This window comes from Lepidochelys kempii, chromosome 11, assembly GCF_965140285.1.
Source record: "Lepidochelys kempii isolate rLepKem1 chromosome 11, rLepKem1.hap1, whole genome shotgun sequence".
NCBI lineage: Eukaryota > Metazoa > Chordata > Testudines > Cheloniidae > Lepidochelys > Lepidochelys kempii.
Genome location: NC_136390.1, coordinates 79443665 through 79464025, shown reverse-complemented (window position 1 = coordinate 79464025; position 20361 = coordinate 79443665). Strand labels below are relative to the sequence as shown.

Here is a 20361-nt window from a genome sequence, read left to right as displayed (position 1 = left end):
ATCTTAAAATGTCTCCTCCCCCTGAAAAAACCCAAACAGGCAATTTTATTTTATATTTTATGTCTAGGGCCCTCTGTATCCTATCCCTACCCTCCAGCGTATCTACCACTCCTCCCAGTTTAGTGTCATCTGCAAACTTGCTGAGGGTGCAATCCACACCATCGTCCAGATCATTTATGAAGATACTGAACAAAACCGGCCCGTGGACCAACCCTTGGGGCACTCCACTTGATACTGGCTGCCAGCTAGACATGGAGCCATCGATCACTGCCCGTTGATCCCGACAATCTAGCCAACTTTCTATCCACCTTATAGTCCATTCATCCAGCACATATTTCTTTAACTTGCTGGTAAGAATACTGTGGGAGACCGTAGCAAAGCTTTCTTAAAGTCAAGGACTAACTCGTCCACTGCTTTCACCTCATCCACAGAACCAGTTATCTCGTCATAGAAGTCAACTAGATTAGTCAGGCATGACTTGCCCTTGGTGAATCCATGCTGACTGTCCTGATCACTTTCCTCTCCTCTAAGTGCTTCAGAACTGATTCCTTGAGGACCTGCTCCATGATTTTTCCAGGGACTGAGGTGAGGCTGACTGGCCTGTAGTTCCCAGAATCCTCCTTCTTCCCTTTTTTAAAGATGGGCACTACATTAGCCTTTTTCCAGTCATCCGGGACTTCCCCGGATCGCCATGAGTTTTCAAAGATAGTGGCAAATGGCTCTGCAATCACATTTGCCAACTCCTTTAGCACTCTCGGATGCAATGCATCCGGCCCCATGGACTTGTGCTCGTCCAACTTTTCTAAATAGTCCCGAACCACTTCTTTGTCCACAGAGGGCTGGTCACCTCCTCCCCATGCTGTGCTGCCCAGTGCAGTAGTCTGAGAGCTGACCTTGTTCGTGAAGACAGAAGCAAAAAAAGCATTGAGTACATTAGCTTTTTCTACATCCTCTGTCACTAGGTTGCTTGAGGTGTTCCATCTATACCTCAAAGATCTTGGGCTCCAGACAGAATACATCAGTGGAAGGCACTACCCACAGCTATCTCTTTGGCCTGTGAAAAGTAGTACTGAGCAGGAGGGCACCATAAGTTTAAGTCTCAGCATGTCCACTTACTGGTATCAATGATTCTGTGTACTTCACAGTTCTTAATATCAAGCAAGGCTTTATAACTCTGAACTTGGGAGGGAGGCAAGTATTCTCTCCATTTTACAGACTGAGTAACAGATGTTGCACAATGTCACTTCAGACAGAGTATGCAGTAAGATGCCATCTCTGATGTGGCAGACTCAAACCTCACCCACAATCATGCTGCCTTTAAGAATGAATGCACCAAATCTGTGTGCTTGGCTATGCTGTCTATAATCACTAGACTCCACTCCCTGCTAGGAACAGAACCCAGGGATCTTGATTCCCAACATTCCACTTCTGTGTAGCGAATATTTGTGTAAACCACAAAGGGTCCTGAGCCCCAAACCATGGACAGTGCTCCAGCCCAAGGCCATGAGAGAAAAGATGATTCTGGGCCCAAAAGACCTTTGAGGCTGTGACAGAAATCATTTTTGTCTTTTGTTTGGACTCTTGTTTATCTTCGGAAGGGGAACTTTACAATGTAGCCAAAGGGCCAGTGCACCCTAACACCTCAAGCCATCCTACCATTGGGCAGAGCAGAAAGGAAACAGAATTGCAGAGCACAAGAAATCCAGACAAAAAAAACAGAGTGAAGGATTCAGGAAGCCTATCATGGTACAAGCATGAAGGATAAAGAGCTCAAATCCTCACCACAATGCGTGCAACAGATTTTTGATGAAAGACCAACAGAAAGGTGAACTCTTTGTGAGCTGAAGAAAATGTAAGGCTAGGTTCATGAAAGTAAAACCAATTTCTCCAGAAAGGCTAATTCATTAATTCAGATGAGCATGGATACCAACATTAAGATACCTTATATCAGAAACATGCTTTCCTCAACCTTGCAAATCTGCATGGAAATTTACCAGACAACATGCCCCATGCTATTCTAATGATACTATGAAGACAGATGACTCAAAAATTAATTTGTGGGTCAGAGCTAAGGTTGTTGCACTGTAATTAAATATACATTAATGCATTTAACATCACAAGATCCCTGTAAGGTAAAGATTTTCCCAAGATCACACAGGAAGTCTGTGGCACAGGTGAGAATTGAACCCAGGTTTCCTGAATCAAAAGTCAATGCCTTAACTACAAGATCATTACTACCACCCTTCAAGAAAAGTGTACACAAAGAGTAAGGTATTGAACTGTGAGTTAAAGATGCCAACATTAAATCTACAAAAAACATGGCCGTTTATTATGCTACATTGCATTTTTGCTTTGGTTTAGAATTAAATATAATCGGTATTGCTTTTGAGTTATGGCACTAACATTTATTTAATTTGCCAGTGAGATCTTTTCTTCTGCTGAAAATGTCTCAGAACACAATAGATGACAATAATGTCTACCAGCTACTTCAAAAGACCGTGTGCTAGAAGAACCCTGCTCTGTAAACTGGCTGAACGGTTAATTTACTGTTGTGCTGAGCAAATCACTTTACTTGCTTGTCCCTCAGTTAAGCTAGCTGGACATTTTGGTTTAAAAACACACTGGGGAACCACACTGAAAAACCAGATGCTGTACAGAGCTGTTCACAGATAGAAGCTAAATCAACTTTAAATAAAACAATCAAAGTATTAGTATCTGAGAGACATCTTCAACACTCTTGATCTATCATCACTACCTCTCTAGCCTTTTAGATATATCCCAAAGCTAAAGAGAGTGGAAAGTCACCTTCCAAGCCCAATAAGTGAATAAATCTAATTAGTTGAGAAGTCTCATTCTACAAAGGATAGGATTACAATTGAATGGGACCAAGATTTAAATATTTTCTTCCTTCAGTGGTTAGGAATAAATTTATGAATTTAATTGAGCTATGTTAGGATATAGATATTCAGGCCTGTTGGTAAAGGCCTGTACTCGAAGAATTTAGGTGTATTCTTATCACTTGGCTAGTGATAGAGATATAAAAGAAAGAAAGAGAATCAAAATCACTGTCTGCCGGTTTAAGGTCCTTCTCTTATTGTGACAGTCTGAGGCCCTGTGCTTAGGCTATGATCTTTGGCTAACCAGCAGAGGCAGCCGTAAACTGGTAAGCGACCGGTCACATCCTTACATTCCAAACTAGTCACACTGAAATAAGGTGCTACTGGGCTGTTAGGAATACAATCCTGTCCTGATAGTGCCTATCACCTCCAGAGAAAGGGAAGTGCCTAGAAAATGTAAAAGGAAACTTAGTTTGATAGCATCCTGTCTGGCAAGAACTCACTTATCAATAGCTGGGATGTGAAATCCTCACTTCTGTATTGTTTTGTCATTCTAGTTCCCACTTTGTTATTGTTTGTCTGTATAATCTCTGTCTGGTTCTGTGATTGTTCCTGTCTGCTGCATAATTAATTTTGCTGGGTGTAAACTAATTCAGGTGGTGGGATATAACTGGTTACATAATCATGTTACAATATGTTAGGATTGGTTAGTTACATTTCAGGAAAATGATTGGTTAAGGTATAGCTAAGCAGAACTCAAGTTTTACTATATAGTCTGCAGTCAATCAGGAAGTGAGGGGGTGAGTGTGTGCGTGGGGGAGATGGGAACAGGGAATGGGAGTAAGGAATTTGGAATCATGTTTGGCTAAAGGCAGGAATGTGAACAGGGACACAGGTGTAAGGCTCTGTGGTGTCAGAGCTGGGAAGGGGGACACTAAGGAAGGAAACTGGAATCATGCTTGCTGGAAGTTCACCCCAATAAACATCGAATTGTTTGCACCTTTGGACTTTGGGTATTGTTGCTCTCTGTTCATGCGAGAAGGACCAGGGAAGTAAGTGGGTGAAGGAATAAGCCCCCTAACTACCTATCTTATTTCCTGTTATTTTATTTTATACAGGTCAATGTAATGATCAGATTTCACTGGTCATGAATTAATATCCTACTCAGGGAGGATTGGTGGTCACATTTCTTCTAATGAAAGTAGAGAGAAAATGCCTGGTTTAGCCTACCTGCAATGAGATGTACTGGGTTGCAGATTCTGAAAGTGAAAAACAATTCATCCTCTAATTATGTAGATTGTTTTAATTTGGGTTATATAGTTCTCAGTTTGTAATCTTTTCAGAATAAAGACCACGTCTACCTTTATGCTGGAACAGCACTAAGGAGAAAGGAGAAATTATCTTGATCAGTGCCTCTGAGTTACCATATTAGAAATATTACATAGCAATAATAATAGTCTCATTTGATATTTAATGTTCTATCAAGTAGAGCTGGGTGAAATTTTTTTTGGTGAATAGAAAATTTGCTGAAGAAGTGATTTTTTGAGAGACAAACAACTAGCAAATTCAGCAAAAAAGAAATGTCATATTGAATTGACATGTTTGATTCTTCATTTTGGTGAGGAAAAATCAAACAAATGTAATTTTGGTTACAAACAAATTTTTTAAATGGATTTTTCACTTTGTCTATTGAACTGAAAAATCAATTATTTGCTCAGTTGTACTATTAAGTTGCCCGGTAAGGTCCGTTGGAGTCTGTAGCCATTCAAATTGGAGGATTGGGCCAAAAGAAATCTGATGAGGTTCAACAAGGACAAGTGCAGAGTCCTGCACTTAGGACGGAAGAATCCCATGCACCGCTGCAGATTAGGGACCGAATGGCTCGGCAGCAGTTCTGCAGAAAAGGACCTAGGGGTTACAGTGGACGAGAAGCTGGATATGAGTCAACAGTGTGCCCTTGTTGCCATGGCATTTTGGGATGTATATGTAGGGGCATTGCCAGCAGATCGAGGGACGTGATCGTTCCCCTCTATTCGACATTGGTGAGGCCTCCTCTGGAGTACTATGTCCAGTTCTGGGCCCTACACTACAAGAAGGATGTGGAAAAACTGGAAAACGTCCAGCAGAGGGCAACAAAAATGATTAGGGGACTGGAACACATGACTTATGAGGAGAGGCTGAGGGAACTGGGATTGTTTAGTCTGCAGAAGAGAAAAATGAGGGGGGATTTGATAGCTGCTTTCAACTACCTGAAAGGGGGGTTCCAAAGAAGATAAATCTAGACTGTTCTCAGTGGTAGCAGATGACAGAACGAGGAGTAATGGTCTCAAGTTGCAGTGGGGGAGGTTTAGATTGGATATTAGGAAAAACTTTTTCACTAAGAGGGTGGTGAAACACTGGAATGCGTTACCTAGGGAGGTGGTAGAATCTCCTTCCTTAGAGGTTTTTAAGGTCAGGCTTGACAAAGCCCTGGCTGGGATGATTTAACTGGGAATTGGTCCTGCTTTGAGCAGGGGGTTGGACTAGATGACCTTCTGCGGTCCCTTCCAACCCTGATATTCTACGATTCTGAGGTCAGTGGGACTGGATCATGGTCAGTGCAGATGGAATGTTCTAAAATTTTAGCAGCAAGCCTCTGAGAAGTTTTACTGAGCACCTGCAAATGGCAGTTTTTAGAGACTTGTAACTTCGCCAGATTTTGGTGGATTTTTCATGACCATAACAGAAAGCATCTCTCTGACCCTACCACTGTCTCCCCACTAACCTTCAAGTTCCTGCTCCAAAGCATGGAGGCTCAAGGACTTTTCAAAGAAACATTTGGAAGGTTTATTAACCTTAAGGGAAAATAAGTTGTTTTGCTAATTTCATTCACAGAAATGCCTGACTTATTTTGCTGAAACTTTCCAAAAAAAATAAAGTATCAGCCTGAGGCTGAGACCCCCATTAAGAATTTCAGACCAAATGGTTAACATTTGGCAAAATTGTAAGTAACTGAAAACAGGGAGTTAGAATGACCAGTGGTAGGCCTACCAGTTCCACATATAAGGTAGAAAATCAGTAAAGAACAAAACCATTTCTTTTGGATTTGCAGTTCATCTCTTATTTTCCAACCAAGATGACTAGTATTATAGTAGGTCTTGCCTTTCATATTTTTGTTTTTTTCCTAACTCAAGCACGTCATCCTTTCTGAGCAAAACAAATTATTAGCTATTAGACAGCAAATACAAAACCAGAAATTGTAGGGTACAAGATATGATTTATGCTATGCTCTTAACAGAGGCATACATAAGGAAAGAAGTTGATGTAGAGCAGGTGGTCTGGTCAAGAGGATGAGAAGTGTGTCAGTTTTGGACAGTAAGACACTGAGAATATTACGTTTCAAGAAAATGAACTTAAATTCACTTCGGTAAGCTGAGGCAGAACAGCTGGCATACTTATATAAAACTGAAAACTCACTGTCAGTGTAGATGTGAAGGCCAGATATTCAAAAGTCTTCAAAAAACCTTCCTGGAGAAGACCACTTGCATAAATGCTGGAAGATCTCTTGTGTCCTTGTGTAAGATAAAAATATCACAAATATTTTTCTCTCCTTTTGTGCTTTTCTGTAAGTATATTAATATTTCTTCAGTAAGAGTTGTTACCTGCTTTCTTATGAGTCAAAGAATGAGTGTATGAAAAACTTCTTTCCTCCAACATCTGGATTTTGAGAGAGTTTATCTTTAGTTCTAAAGAGACTAGGACTAGCTTGGAAAAGAAAAGAGTACGGGCGACATAGATAAGAGATACTCTATGTAAAATAATGACATACAGGGTAGGACAAATGGGTGCTCAGAGTTGCGTTGATACAAGAACAAGAATTTGTTCTGGCAGCACAATTTTACGTGGGTCAGAGGAAATATCACACCATGTGATATTAAGGCAAATAGCCTAGTAAACATTAAAAATGTATCCGCAGTTATACAAGTAAGGATAAAATACTACTTCAAAGTATAAACTGGTCACCTGGTGGTGGTAGGGAGAAAATTGCTCTCATGATGTAGCATTGCACAGGTTATGGTGGTTATGCTTTCTTTTGAAGAATTTACCATTCTTCATTATCAGAGACAGAGCAAACTAAATGTGTCGTTGTTTTGTTCATTTATATTTTGTTCTGGCATCCCGTTGCTTTCCGTGAAGAAACTGAGGACTTGAATTAATTATATTTTTTTAGATTTTGGTTTTATAGCTTTTGACAAAGCTTCTGTAGTAGATGAGAGGATAAAAGCATTAAGTGAAAGCATTCAGTTTAAAGTTGGGAGTTTCCCTGTAGATTTTAGTAGTAGTTAAAAGTGCAAGAACTCGTCTTCTGGGAGAGAGGTTTACTAGTTGTTGTTGAAGTTTGGGTCTCTGATTTGGTTGACCATTTTGTCCTTTTATTTGTCAGCAAGTAGGGATTGTTGGTCTCCACTGAGTTTCCCTTGGAGATGTTACAGGGATCTTATAAAATATGAATCTTCTCGGTACTGCTCTTTTACATTGACTCTGATTACATATACTTACATTCTTCATCCCTGCCTGCTGTCATCCTTGCATAATCTGGCTGCCTTATTTGGAATTGCTTGGGAGAGGAAGGAACACTTTTCTGTTTTTATTTTGAAAATAAGGAAATATCAGATTGTTCTTTCAGTTTACTGTGGTGCAGGGTTGACTTACTGTAGAATTAAGACTAACTAAGTCTTAAATTGCTTTTGTGGCAGAGATCTATTTCCTGTTAAATAAATGATTTTCAGATAATGGGATAGATTTGATCCCTACCTAGTTGATTTTAGAATGAAGTATGTATCTTAGTGCTGGACAATTCACACCTTTTCTCTTGTTCGCAGTGTTAGTTGCAGCTGTGTGTGTCCCAGGATATTGGAGAAACAATGTGGGTGAGGTAATATCTTTTATTGTCCCAACTTCTGTTGAGAGAGATAAGCTTTCAAGCCACACAGAGCTCGTCTTCAGACTGGGAAAGGTACTCACAGCGACACCGCAAAATGCACGGTGAAACATATTGTTTAGCATAAGTAGTTAGTGCATATTGTAAGGGACCGTTCAAGGTAGACACCACATCCCCATTGACCATCATAACAAAAAAGAATCATCTGACTGGATGCCACAGAGTGGATGAAACACTCTTGATCATTACACTGATTGCTTCAGGGAAAAAAGTTGATTGTAAAATCCTTAACAAACATCACATTCACCATAATCTCCCCACTGCTGAGAGGACAGCCCTATAGTCCCTGAAATCTAACCACCAGATAGTTATCAAACCAGCAAAGGGGCCCCATTGTAGTCCTCAACTGTGATGATTAAGTTAACGAGGCCAACGAACAACTCTCTGACACCACCTAAAATATAGAACTCACAGAAGACCCCACGCCACAGTTTACCCAGGAATTTAAGGATATCATCAAATCCTTCCCCAAACAAATGAAGAGAAACTCTACAAACTCATCCCCCATGAACTCACCCCAGGGACCTTCTGTATACTTCCTAAGATATACAAACAAGGGAATCCAAACAGACGCATCATATCTGGCCATGGCACCCTTACTGAAGGAATATTGGGATTCATAAAATCCATCCTCAAACTGCTTACCACACAAAGTGCCAGCTTCCTCCAGGACACAACTGACTTCCTGTACAAACTCCGCAACATTAACAAGCTGCCTCGGAACACCATCTTTGCCACTATGGATGTCTCTTCCCTATACACCAACATCCCTCACAATGACAGCATAGCTGTCTGCCTCAAATATTTACAAGTCAATGGACAACTCTCGGATATCCAACCCAAACATGTCGCCAAACTCATCCATTTCTTCCTCACTCGTAGCTATTTTACATTCACCAGCAAACACTTTGTCCAAACCGTGTGTACTAGGATGGCTTCCCAATATGCCAACCTCTTCATGGGCCACCTTGAAGAAGAATTTCTCGACAAATGCACCAGGAAACCAGTGATATCCTTGAGATTATATATCAATGATATTTTCATCCTCAGGACAGACGCCTTAAGCGCCTTCATAGATTTCCACCACAACTTCAAACAACCGCCACCCATCCATCAAACACTCTCTGGAACGTTCCAACACTACCATCAACTTCTTGGACACCACAATGAGCTTCAACAGTGGAACCCTATAGATCACCATATACAAGAAACTCATGGATCCCCACGTCTACCTTCTTAGATCCAGTAACCAGTCCAAACATACCAAGCAGTCTGTTTATGTACAGCCAGGCACTCAAATACCACAGAATATGCTCTGAGAAGAAAGTCCGTGATATACATCTTAACACACTTAAAACCGCCTTCACCAAACAAGGACACTACACCAGAGAAGTAGATCACACATGGAATGTACCATCCAAATACCCTAAGAGAACCTGCTTCAATACAGAAATAAAAACCCTTCTGACCACGCACCCCTACTTGTCACCTGCCACCTCACACTGGAACCCATATGGGGTATCGTCAAACAAATACAACCCATACTCAATGGGGACCCCCATCCTGAAAAAAATCTTTCCTGACCCCCCTCCTCTGGTCTTGAAACAATCCCCCAGCATCTCCAAGCTCATCATCAGAAGCAGGATCCCCACAGACCAGAACACACCAACTCAAAGTAGCACCAGACCCTGCCAGACCAACAGATGCAAAACCTGCAGACATATCTCCATTGCTACAATGATCAACATCCACTCTCCCGCCCCCCCCACCACCTCACCTTTCAAGATCCGTGTATCCTACACATGCCTATCACATGTGGTGTACCTCATCCAGTGCACTAAATGCTCCAGCAACAGTGATTGTCTGGTTTCACCCACAAAGCTGTGTGCTCAAATGAATTCACACAGGAAAATGTTCAGACAAAACCATCCTGTCACCTGTGGTTGAATGCATCTCACAAAGCAATCACTCTATATCTGACCTCTCAGTCCTTTATCCTCAAAGGAAATCTGCACACCACTTTTTCATAAGATGACCCTGTGAGCTTAAATTCATGACTCTGCTAGATACTGAAAATCGTAGCCTGAACTGGATTTATGGCTTATTACAACAGTCTGTAACCCATTAATCCTCCTTTTTGTCCTATAACTGCAGAGGTGTTAATGGGCCACGCTACCTTGAATGGTCCCTTACAATATGTACTAAGTACTTATGCTGAACAATCTGTTCCACCTTGAATTTTGCTGTGATGCTGGGAGTACCTTTCCCGGATCTGAAGAAGAGCTCTGTGTAACTCAAAAGCTTGTCTTTCTCACCAACACAAGTTGATCCAATAAAAGATATTCCCTCTCACACACACACACACCCGTCTCAGCCTTTTTCTTGACATTTTACAATAAGTTCTTTCAGCCCATTTGGACGATCTGTGATGCAGAATAATTTATTAGGAGAAATCATTTCTGGGATTTAGATCTGCCTGTCCCATCTTTCCATGAACTTGTCTTTGGACTAGCATGAAGGCACTACTTTTGATAAGCACTCTTTACACTATGCTGTTGATCGAAGTAGTTGTATTTTCAGTTGTTTAGAAATGTTGGATAGTTTTGGGTAAAATAATAATCAGTTCAGATTGATGGATTTGAGTCATAGAAACTGAAGCTGCAGGTAAGAAAATTAGATTTCTTTTTAATATTGACTGAGTTATATTTCAGTTCTGCTTTACAGATAGGTTGCATGAATTAACGTTTGTGAGTCAGCATCAGACTTTGTAAAAATACTTCAACTATTGGAATTTAATTAAATATCCTTTTTCATTGTAACCTGTGGTAATAGTTTTTAAACCTGGCTCTTGGATGGAATAGTTTACTTTTTCTAAAAAAAAAAAGAAAAGTAGGTCTCTTTGTAGTGGGAGATACAAGCATTCATACATCACTGGCCAGATACTGTCTGTTAGTAGATGTGAATTGTTTACATGAGGTGGAATTGTATTTCAGGTGTAGATCCATCCCTGCAAGCAGAGAACAGAATCCCAGGCTCTTCACAGGCTACAGCTGCTGTATCTAAACAGCAAAAATCACGGTCTACCAACTCCAGAGATGAGCGCTTCCGATCTGGTAAGGAAAATCTATGCAGCTAAAACAAAATGGGTGCCCCAACAGTATCGTTACACCCATAAAGAGAAACAGATATTATGCTTAAGGGGCCAAGTGAAGTGCGTTCCATATTGGAAGAAGGCAAGATATGAGGAAATGTGTCCAAGCAGCTGTGCTGTATGTACACATAGGCAATGCTTGGCCAACTCCAAAGTGGAGAAAATGATTGGGGAAGAAAGAAAATCATAAACACATTCTGATGTTTTCCTTGTTATGGACTTAAACCATGCTTAACAATTTCCTCTCGTCAGCCGGTCCTGCTTCCTATCATTGGTGCTAATTTTTCCAGGGCTGTGATTTTTTTTTTCACATAAGGGTTATAGAATTACCATATTTACCAAAGTTCTCTTTCAAACGTTTCCTGACTTGAAGCAAATACACACAAGAAAGGGAAACATCACAATGGATATTCTACATGAACTTTTAAACATGCTTCAGTGCAACAAAGAAACCTGTTTTTGGAAATTTCTATGAAAATATCCATATCCTCCTCATATCCTGCTTCCATTGTTACTGCTCAGGTGGCTAAAATACATTGTGTTTTGATGTGAAATTCCTTCTCACAATACTGAGAAAGGCAGGTGCTTTTTGGAAGCAGTCATCTGGTAAGTCTGTCCACGAGGTTCTAACTAGAATGCTATTTCGGTGTGCTGTTGAGGGTAGCTACATGTACCAGGACTGGGGAGGAAGGAGCAAATGGCTGCATAATCTAAATTTTTGAAGTAATATCCTACTAATCCTTGGGTCGCCTTGCTTTTAACTGCTTGGCACCCCTACTTATGGATTCACATTTTTACTGCTGGCATTCCCATTGAGAAAACCCTGCTCTTAAAATCAAGGCATTACATCTCCATGGTTTGTTTTTTGAATAATCCAAGGGTTGATGGGATCTTTTGTGTGTTTTGGGTAGCATGTGCAAGGGCTTTTAGGAAAGATATGTGCTATCCAAAGAGTAGATTTTCTGAAGTTTGGGGATGAGCATAATAATAAATATCAATGAGAATTAATTAAATGGGATACTTAAGGTTAACTTTAATATATAATTTAGTCATTTGCTTTAAATTCCATCTCTTTTGTGTATCAGACTTATTTGCAATATAATTTTACTATCCGCAAACAAAGTGTTTTATGTGTATCTAAAAATACACTGTAGAGGAAGCCTGTCATTGGTTAATGTGGAGAAAAGGACAAACTAGGGCAGTAACTATGAGAGGGCCTTTTGTGTCTAAAGGTGTTGGTAGTACAATAAAAAGATTCTGTATTGTGTGGAAGGGTTTAGCATAGAAACATTGACAGTAAACCCTCAGAGTTCCAAACCCCTCGGGAATGGAGGTGGTTTGTAACTCTGAACAAAACGTTAGGGTTGTTCTTTCAAAAGTTTATAATTCAACGTTGACTTAATGCACTTCTGAAACTTTACTATGCAGAAGACAAATGCAGGTTTTAACCATCTTAATTTAAATGAAACAAGCACAGAGTTTCCTTACCTTGTTAAATCTTGTTTTAAATCTTTCCCTTTATATTTTTTAGTAGTTTACGTTTAACACAGTACTGTACTGTATTTCCCCCCCCCCCCCCCCCGATTGTGTACTTTCGGTTCCGAATGAGATGTGTGGTTGACTGGTCAGTTCATAACTCTGGTGTGCATAACTCTGAGGTTCTACTGTATTCCCACTGTTAATGGTTATTGGGGTAGTCTTGAGAAGAATTTCAGCTTGCATACATATATATCAGATTTCAGAGTAACAGCCGTGTTAGTCTGTATTCGCAAAAAGAAAAGGAGTACTTGTGGCACCTTAAGACTAACCCATTTATTTGAGCATAAGCTTTTGTGAGCTACAGCTCACTTCATCGGATGCAGTGAGCTGTAGCTCACGAAAGCTTATGCTCAAATAAATTGGTTAGTCTCTAAGGTGCCACAAGTCCTCCTTTTCTTTATACATATATATCAGTAAGTGAACACACTTTCAGAGAACAGTCATAGTAGCTGCCACTGCTGTTCCTCTTCTTTGTTCCAAAAACTTCAGTTAGTATTTCTAGAGCAGTGTTCAAAATTGACTTTTAATTTAATTCCGTTAAACATTCTGCTGATGTTTATCACAATTTCTAAACCTAGCAAATCCTTTCTTTTTGAATTTCAAGTTTTCGGAGTGACCAGATTTTGAACAGTCAAGAAAAAATCAGTCCTGTTTTGATATGACTGCTGAATGAATGGTGCTTCTAACTTGGTTTTTATCTTTTGTAACAGTTACCGATCGCTGTCAGAGACACGATAATGTACTAGATGAATCCACTGGTCTCATCTAGTATGGCGATTACCATGATTAGGTTGTTTTCACTTTCTGCTATACCAACTAAAACTTATCCTTAAAATACCAGCGGGGAGTGATTTCTGTGTTTCAAAGCTTAAAATGTGGTGTTAGAGAGGAAAAAATTCTCAGTTGGAATTTATGTAACTGGATTCTTTTGTCCCTGTGTGGTGTTTCAGAAGACCCTAGTATGCTAAAATGATACCAGATTCATTGTTAAAGGGCATGTCTTGATTTATATTCAGCTTATGGTACTGTTTAGCCATGTGCCCAGCCAAGATCATATAGACATGACATCTTTCAGAGGCCATGATTTTTTAGAATAAATCCAGAGAGCTTGCAAGCTCAGACCTGTGAAGCAAGCAGCTCCCTCCATCTTTAGTTTATTTTTATGACCAAAGAGATAAAAGGACAAATGTGAGTGTATTTTGTCTTCATTTCCCCTGAGTTTTAATATTAACTGAGAAAATGTTATCCAGGCTTGTTCTATTTCCCATTCAGACAAGAAGTGCTGGTCTATGGGCTTGCTTTTAGTTTTGTTTGAAATACAGTAAAGAATTTTAGCTTAGTGGTTGTTGATTTAATTATCCTTCCCCAAAATGTTTCAGCCTGAATAACAACCAACATAATAAGATGAGGGGTTTTTTTTCAAAGTGCACTCTTTACGTTAGCTAAAAGATGTAACTTATATGAGAGACCCTTGTGATGCTGCATCACAGAACCTTGTGGGGAGCATGTCTAATCAAAGTAGTGTTAAGTGCCAGCGACAGATTCTACAACATTTGGGCTCCTGATGCCCCTAACAGTAGTAGAACTAAACTGGTATTAGCAGTGGGAGAAAAGTTTTGGAAAATTTCTCTCCTGTACGAAAGACTTAGAGAAAATTGTTTCCCGTTATGCTTGCATAGTACCAGAGCAGCCATAGATTCCTGCATTGAACCAAATGGCATGTTAATTGAACATTGGACTTTCCATATTGGATCTGACCAGCAATCCAATATTCTGACTCCAGCACCAGGTGCTTCAGAGGAAAGAATAAGGAACCACGTGATAGATAATTGTGAAATAAGCTGTGCAAAAGGGAAGTTTGTTTCTGACCACAGCCACTTAGTAGTTGGCCTGTGTCCTGAAATATGACAGTCTCTTTTCCATTTCAATCTAACAACTGTAGCTGTTGATGTTCATACATACATATTATCCTTGTTTAATTGCTGCTAAGTTCTTAGCTTCAGTAGTGTCTAAGCCAATTAGTTCCACATAGTTTAAGTTGTGTTTAAAAATTAAAAAGGTATTTTTATCACTTTAAAATGTTGTTGCATTTTATATTACTCTGGATGTCCCCCAGTGCTAGTATAATAAGAAGGGTAAATAGGAGTTTCAAACTGACCTTCTGGGTACTGGTCTGCTCTCCATACTTCTGTCATATCCCCTCTTTTTTGTTTCCTTTCTAATCTCTCCTGGTACCAAAGTCTTTATATGCCTCTACATATTTTTTCTTGCCCTTCTTTGTACCCTTTCTATATCTGCGGTATCTTTTTTTAGGATGAGATGATTGAATGGAGCACAGTATTGCAGGTCAGGGATCTCTTTCTGGAGTCATTAGTTAAAATTGTTCCTCCTTATGGTCGTTACCTTGCACTTATATACAATTGAATCCATCTGCCAATTGCTAGCCTTAGGCAAGTCTTCCTATAGTTCCTGAGCCTTCTCTCATTCTGACTAACCTAAATAATTTTGTCCTCCACAAATTTTGCCACTTCACTGTTTCTTCCCCTTCTCCAGAAAATTAATGAATATATTAAATAGCACTGATCCTAGTATGGGTCCTTAGTATTAGGTGCAGAAGTAGAAGGAAAAGAGAATGAACTGAAAATGTATAAAAAGATACACGATATATTTATAGAAAATAAGGGGGGAAATGGGCTGAGGGCATAAAAGGAAAGAAAATATCGCACATCTTAGTTTTAAATTACTTTTAAAACAGTAAATAGAAAATTGATTGATAGTATGTTTCAGTTAAATACTGGATACAACAACAGTTTTCTTTAAAATGGAAAAGGCATTGCACAGGTCTTTTCCCTCTTTGGTTAGTAGGCTTGGCCCTCAGCTTAGTAAGCATTGCCATTACTGTCCTCTTTATCTGTTGGACACGGACTATTCCTACTTCTCGGGACAGTGCCTGTTGAAACCAAGTCTCAGAGCAGCAGCCGGGTTAGTCTGTCTTCGCAAAAAGAACAGGAGGACTTGTGGCACCTTAGAGACTAACCAATTTATTTGAGCATAACCTTTCGTGAGCTACAGCTCACTTCATCGGATGCATTCAGTGGAAAATACAGTGGGGAGATTTATATACATAGAGAACATGAAACAATGGGTGTTACCATACACACTGTAAGGAGAGTGATCACTTAAGATGAGCTATTACCAGCAGGAGAGCGGGGGGGGGCGCTAACCTTTTGTAGTGATAATCAAGGTGGGCCATTTCCAGCAGTTAACAAGAACATCTGAGGAACAGTGGGGGGTGAGGGGGGAATAAACATGGGGAAATGGTTTTACTTTGCGTAATGACCCATCCACTCCCAGTCTCTATTCAAGCCTAAGTTAATTGTATCCAGTTTGCAAATTAATTCCAATTCAGCAGTCTCTCATTGGAGTCTGTTTTTGAAGTTTTTTTTGTTGAAGAATTACCACTTTTAGGTCTGTAATCAAGTGACCAGAGAGATTGAAGTGTTTTGAATGTTATAATTCTTGACGTCTGATTTGTGTCCATTTATTCTTTTACGTAGAGACTGTCCAGTTTGGCCAATGTACGTGGCAGAGGGGCATTGCTGGCACAGGATGGCATATATCACATTGGTAGATGTGCAGGTGAACGAACCTCTGATAGAGTGGCTGAAGTGATTAGGCCCTATGATGGTGTCCCCTGAATAGATATGTGGACACAGTTGGCAACGGGCTTTCTTGCAAGGATAGGTTCCTGGATTAGTGGTTCTGTTGTGTGGTTGCTGGTGAGTATTTGGTTCAGGTTGGGGGGCTGTCTGTAAGCAAGGACTGGCCTGTCTCCCAAGATCTGTGAGAGTGATGAGTCGTCCTTCAGGATAGGTTGTAGATCCTTGATGATGCGTTGGAGAGGTTTTAGTTGGGGGCTGAAGGTGATGGCTAGTGGCGTTCTGTTATCTTTGTCAGGCCTGTCCTGTAGTAGGTGATTTCTGGGTACTCTTCTGGCTCTGTCAGATAAACCAAATGAAAAATATCAATCTGAAGTTTACAAAGCAGACTAACTAGATGTTCCTTAACCACCATTGTAGGTTAAATTATTTTCATTTTGTTTAAAGTGTTTGGCAATGGTTTGATGAATAGACATTTTCATTTTATCTGGGTAGTCGGACTTGAAAACTTTGAGTGGGAATGGTTTCCTGGACGCTTGCATCTTTAAGGGCAGGAGCCAAATTTGCTATCATAGAACACTGTTTCTCCAACATTCTTCATAGAATCATCATCATTCTAGACCTTTTATTTTTTTGGTGATCAGAAGTGAACTTGATTTCATTTTCATTAGATAATATGGAAAAAATTTTCTTGTGGGAAAGAAATAAGGGAAGAGAAACCAATTACTTACTCTTTCTATCAGCCAAGTAAATTATGGCTCTGCCCAGTTGTTTTGTGGGGGCGAGACCTCTTAATTTTGAAAATAAAGATATTTCACGTAAGAAATAAATCTTAAGTGGATATAGGAGGGAGGCTCAGGGAGTGATATTCAGGCTGAGGCTCGGGAGCCGTAAGTGGCTCTTTAATGTGTCTCCTGTGGTGCTTTGCAGTACATGACGACACTAGAACCCTGTGTGATTTGATTATTAACCAAACTCAGTTATTAAGCAATCAGGATGCTTTTTCTGTTATTAACTTACTGTAAATACTTGGTCAGTCATTTTTGTGGGAGAAAGAGATACTAATGAAACAATGAGGTCACACTCCTGTGGCTCTTTTGGGTAATGTTGATCGCTAATTTAGCTTCTGAACCACTGAGGTCTAAGGGCTTGTCTACACCACACAGCTTTTAGTGAGAAGGCTGCGTTGACACAGCCTTGTTGCTAAAAGTCAGCATGTGTAAATGCTCTTTTTCGGTACTTTGTCTGCACTTTTGCCAACAAAATACTTCCAGACCCGCGAGCGGCGTTAGCTTTGTCGGCAGGAGAGCGATGCTGCTGATAAAGCCCCGTTCACGCTGCCACTTGTGGCAGCAAAACTTTTGTCTTTCGCGGGGGAGCTTTAAGTCCCCGTGAAAGAAAAAAGTTTTATCGACAACTTCGCAGTGTAGACAGGCCCTGAGGATCACTGCGTTAAGGAGTTGAGAAGGCAGTAGAAGATTGTGGTTGTGATTGTGGCATTTATGAATAGAATGAATTAATATTGACTGTCCACCTTTTACTTTTCACCTCTTAATCCAGTATTTCCCAAACATTTGAAAGCTGAGTCTCTCTCAGGAAAATGAAACTAAATGTGCCCCCCAGCTCCGAACCCAAATCTTTCAGGTGGTGTTTAAAGTCCTACCCATCTTAATTTATATCCTCCACATATGCATACTTACATGCCCTTACTTACCAGCTAGACTTCCATATCCCTATATGGGGCACACTCTACCAATTGGGAAAAGCTGTCTTAATCTGTGCAGTTATTCACTGTGCTGTTTAGTTTAACATGAACAATAAATATTATCCATTTACCATCTTATTCTGGGAGGACTTGTCTGGAAAGTGAAACCTTTATTTATTTGTTTTGCTAATTCCTATTGAATGCTGCTTTAGTATCACAACAATATAACATTTTAATTTAGAGAGAGAAGGTGGGTGAAGTAATATCTTGTATTGAACCAACTGTGTTGGAGAAAGACAAGCTGTCGAGACATACAGAGCTCTTCGGGCATGGGAAAAGTACTCAGAGTCACAGCTAAATACAAGGTGGAACAGATTGTTTAGCATAAGTAGTTAACACACACTCTTCTTTGAGTGATAGGCCTATTATAGTCCACTGGGGATTACGCATGCGCACCAGGCATCTGAAACTGGAAAATTTTGAGAAGTGTCTGTTGATCTGTGTATGCGCCCCAGCTTATTTTATGCCTCTGTCCAAGGGAATAAAGGGCAAGGCAGACCGACTGCTTTTCCAGTTCCTTCTCACTGCTGCATTGTCGAGGTCACAGTCTTCCATGTCCACACTTTGGCTTCATCCCACAAAATAATTATCTAGTTTGTAAATAGTTTTAATAGTTCAGTGTTTTATAGAGCTATTAGTGTTTAGATTAGTGTCATGGTGGGGCCCTGCCTCGTACCCCATTCAGGTACTGGACTGTGCCCAGAACTCCGGGCGTCCAACTCTGCTTCCTGCCCGTGATTCTTCTCAGTCAGCGATGACCTCCAGTGCTGCCTGTACTGTGTTGGAGCCGCCCACATCACAGCGACGTGCGGTATGTGCTGATCGTTCCCTAGCCGTAACCAGGAAAGGTGGGAACTTCATCTCCACAAATACCTCATGGAGCAGGCCATAGGTCTGTCAGTCCCAGGCCAGGGGACCCCCTCCCCCGTACCTTGGCCTGATTCAGCAAGGATCCTTGCTGCTAAATCCAGCTCTGGTGCGGGAGAATCTGCCCCCACTTATCTCTCTGTGGGGTCCTGTCAGGAAGCACTCTTTTAAGCATGAAACTAAGTCTTTGTCTAAATCGACTTCAAAGAAGTCAGATTTGGCTGTAAGCAAACCAATCAGCTCGCTTCATGAGGCCTTAGGACAGGGGTGGGCAAACTTTTTTGGCCTGAGGGCCACATTGGGGTTGCGAAACGGTATGGAGGGCCAGGTAGGGAAGCCTGTGCCTCCACAAACAGCCTGGCCCCTGCCCCCCCCATCTCCCCCTCCCATTTCCTGCCCCCCTCAGAACCTTCAACCCCCCTGCTCCTTGTCCCCAACTGCCCCCCGGGACTCCCCCCCGACTGACCCAACCCCTGTCCACTCCCCTGCCCCCTGACAGGCCCCCTGGGACCCATCCAATCCCCACACACACACTCCTTGTCTCCTGACCACTCCCTCCTGGGACCCCTGTCCCTAACTGCCCCCCCCAGGACTCCACCCCCATCCAAACACCCCCCCCCGCTCCCTGTCTCCTAACTGCCCCCCGAACCTCCGCCCCATCCAACCGCCCGCTGCCTGCCCACCAGGGTGTCCTGCCCCTTATCCACCCCCGCCCCCTTACCTGGCCGCTCAGAGCAGCCGGACAGGCTTGTTGGAAAGCCTGGGAGGTGGGCAGGTGCAAGGTGGGCAGGCGCAAGCTGCACTGCCGGGGAAACAGCGGAGGAGGGGCCAGGGGCTAGCCTCCCCGGCCGGGAGCTCAATTTGCCCACCTCTGCCTTAGGACATACAAAGTCCCAGAGACATGACAAGAAAGCTCATAAGCATTGGGCTGCATTGATACTGGTCCATGTTCTGTCGGTACCATTAGCCTTGGCACCTCCCACACCCTGGGATCCAGCAGCACCCATGAAGTCTGATCACCCTCAATTTTGGACACCGCTCTCCTTGTCTGCTGCAGTGGCTCGAACAAGTAGAGCTCCTCTCAGACCAGAGAAATCTGAATCTGTTGCTGCCCCACAGACATTTTCACTCTCCCAGATCCAGAATCCCCTTCTCCATTGAGCCCCTCTGTCGCCAGGAAGATGATAATATCTCTGGGGGAATCAACTGCACAGAATACATCTCCCCCTCCCACGGCACCGACAGAACCACCACTGGAACCAGGATCATCCTTCTCTTCACTGGGAGATTTTGAACCACCTGATGAACACTTTCTTCCCTACGTGTTCTCCACCCCCACAAAAGACCACACTGGTTTGGGACAAACCTCCAGCTCATCTAACTTGGAGTCAGTTCTACCGGAACCGGTAAGACTGCTATCTTCTTCTCCGGATGAGGTGGTGACTCTTACTCCTTTCCCCCTCTGTCCCCAGTGATTTCAGGAAGTTCCAGAACCACCTTTGCTCAATTACGGGAGAGCTTCAGATTCCTCTCAAGGAGATCCAGGACTCCCAGCACAAACT

The 20361-nt window shown here is 41.6% G+C and overlaps 1 protein-coding gene across 15 annotated transcripts in view; it reads left to right on the top strand.

The window, feature by feature from the left end:
• Positions 1 to 20361, top strand: part of DIP2A (DIP2 acetate--CoA ligase A) — a 248545-nt gene that overhangs the window by 117426 nt on the left and 110758 nt on the right. For 14 of the 15 annotated variants that reach the window (XR_012154401.1, XM_073306938.1, XM_073306937.1 and 11 more), the window contains exon 3: positions 10812 to 10931. The exons of the other annotated variant lie outside the window; for it this stretch is intronic. Coding sequence is in view for 13 of the 14 variants with exons in the window: in XM_073306938.1 (XP_073163039.1) it covers positions 10812 to 10931 (120 nt within the window). In the remaining variant the exon portion in view is untranslated. The remainder of the gene's footprint in view (positions 1 to 10811; positions 10932 to 20361) is intronic. 15 annotated transcript variants of the gene reach the window in all.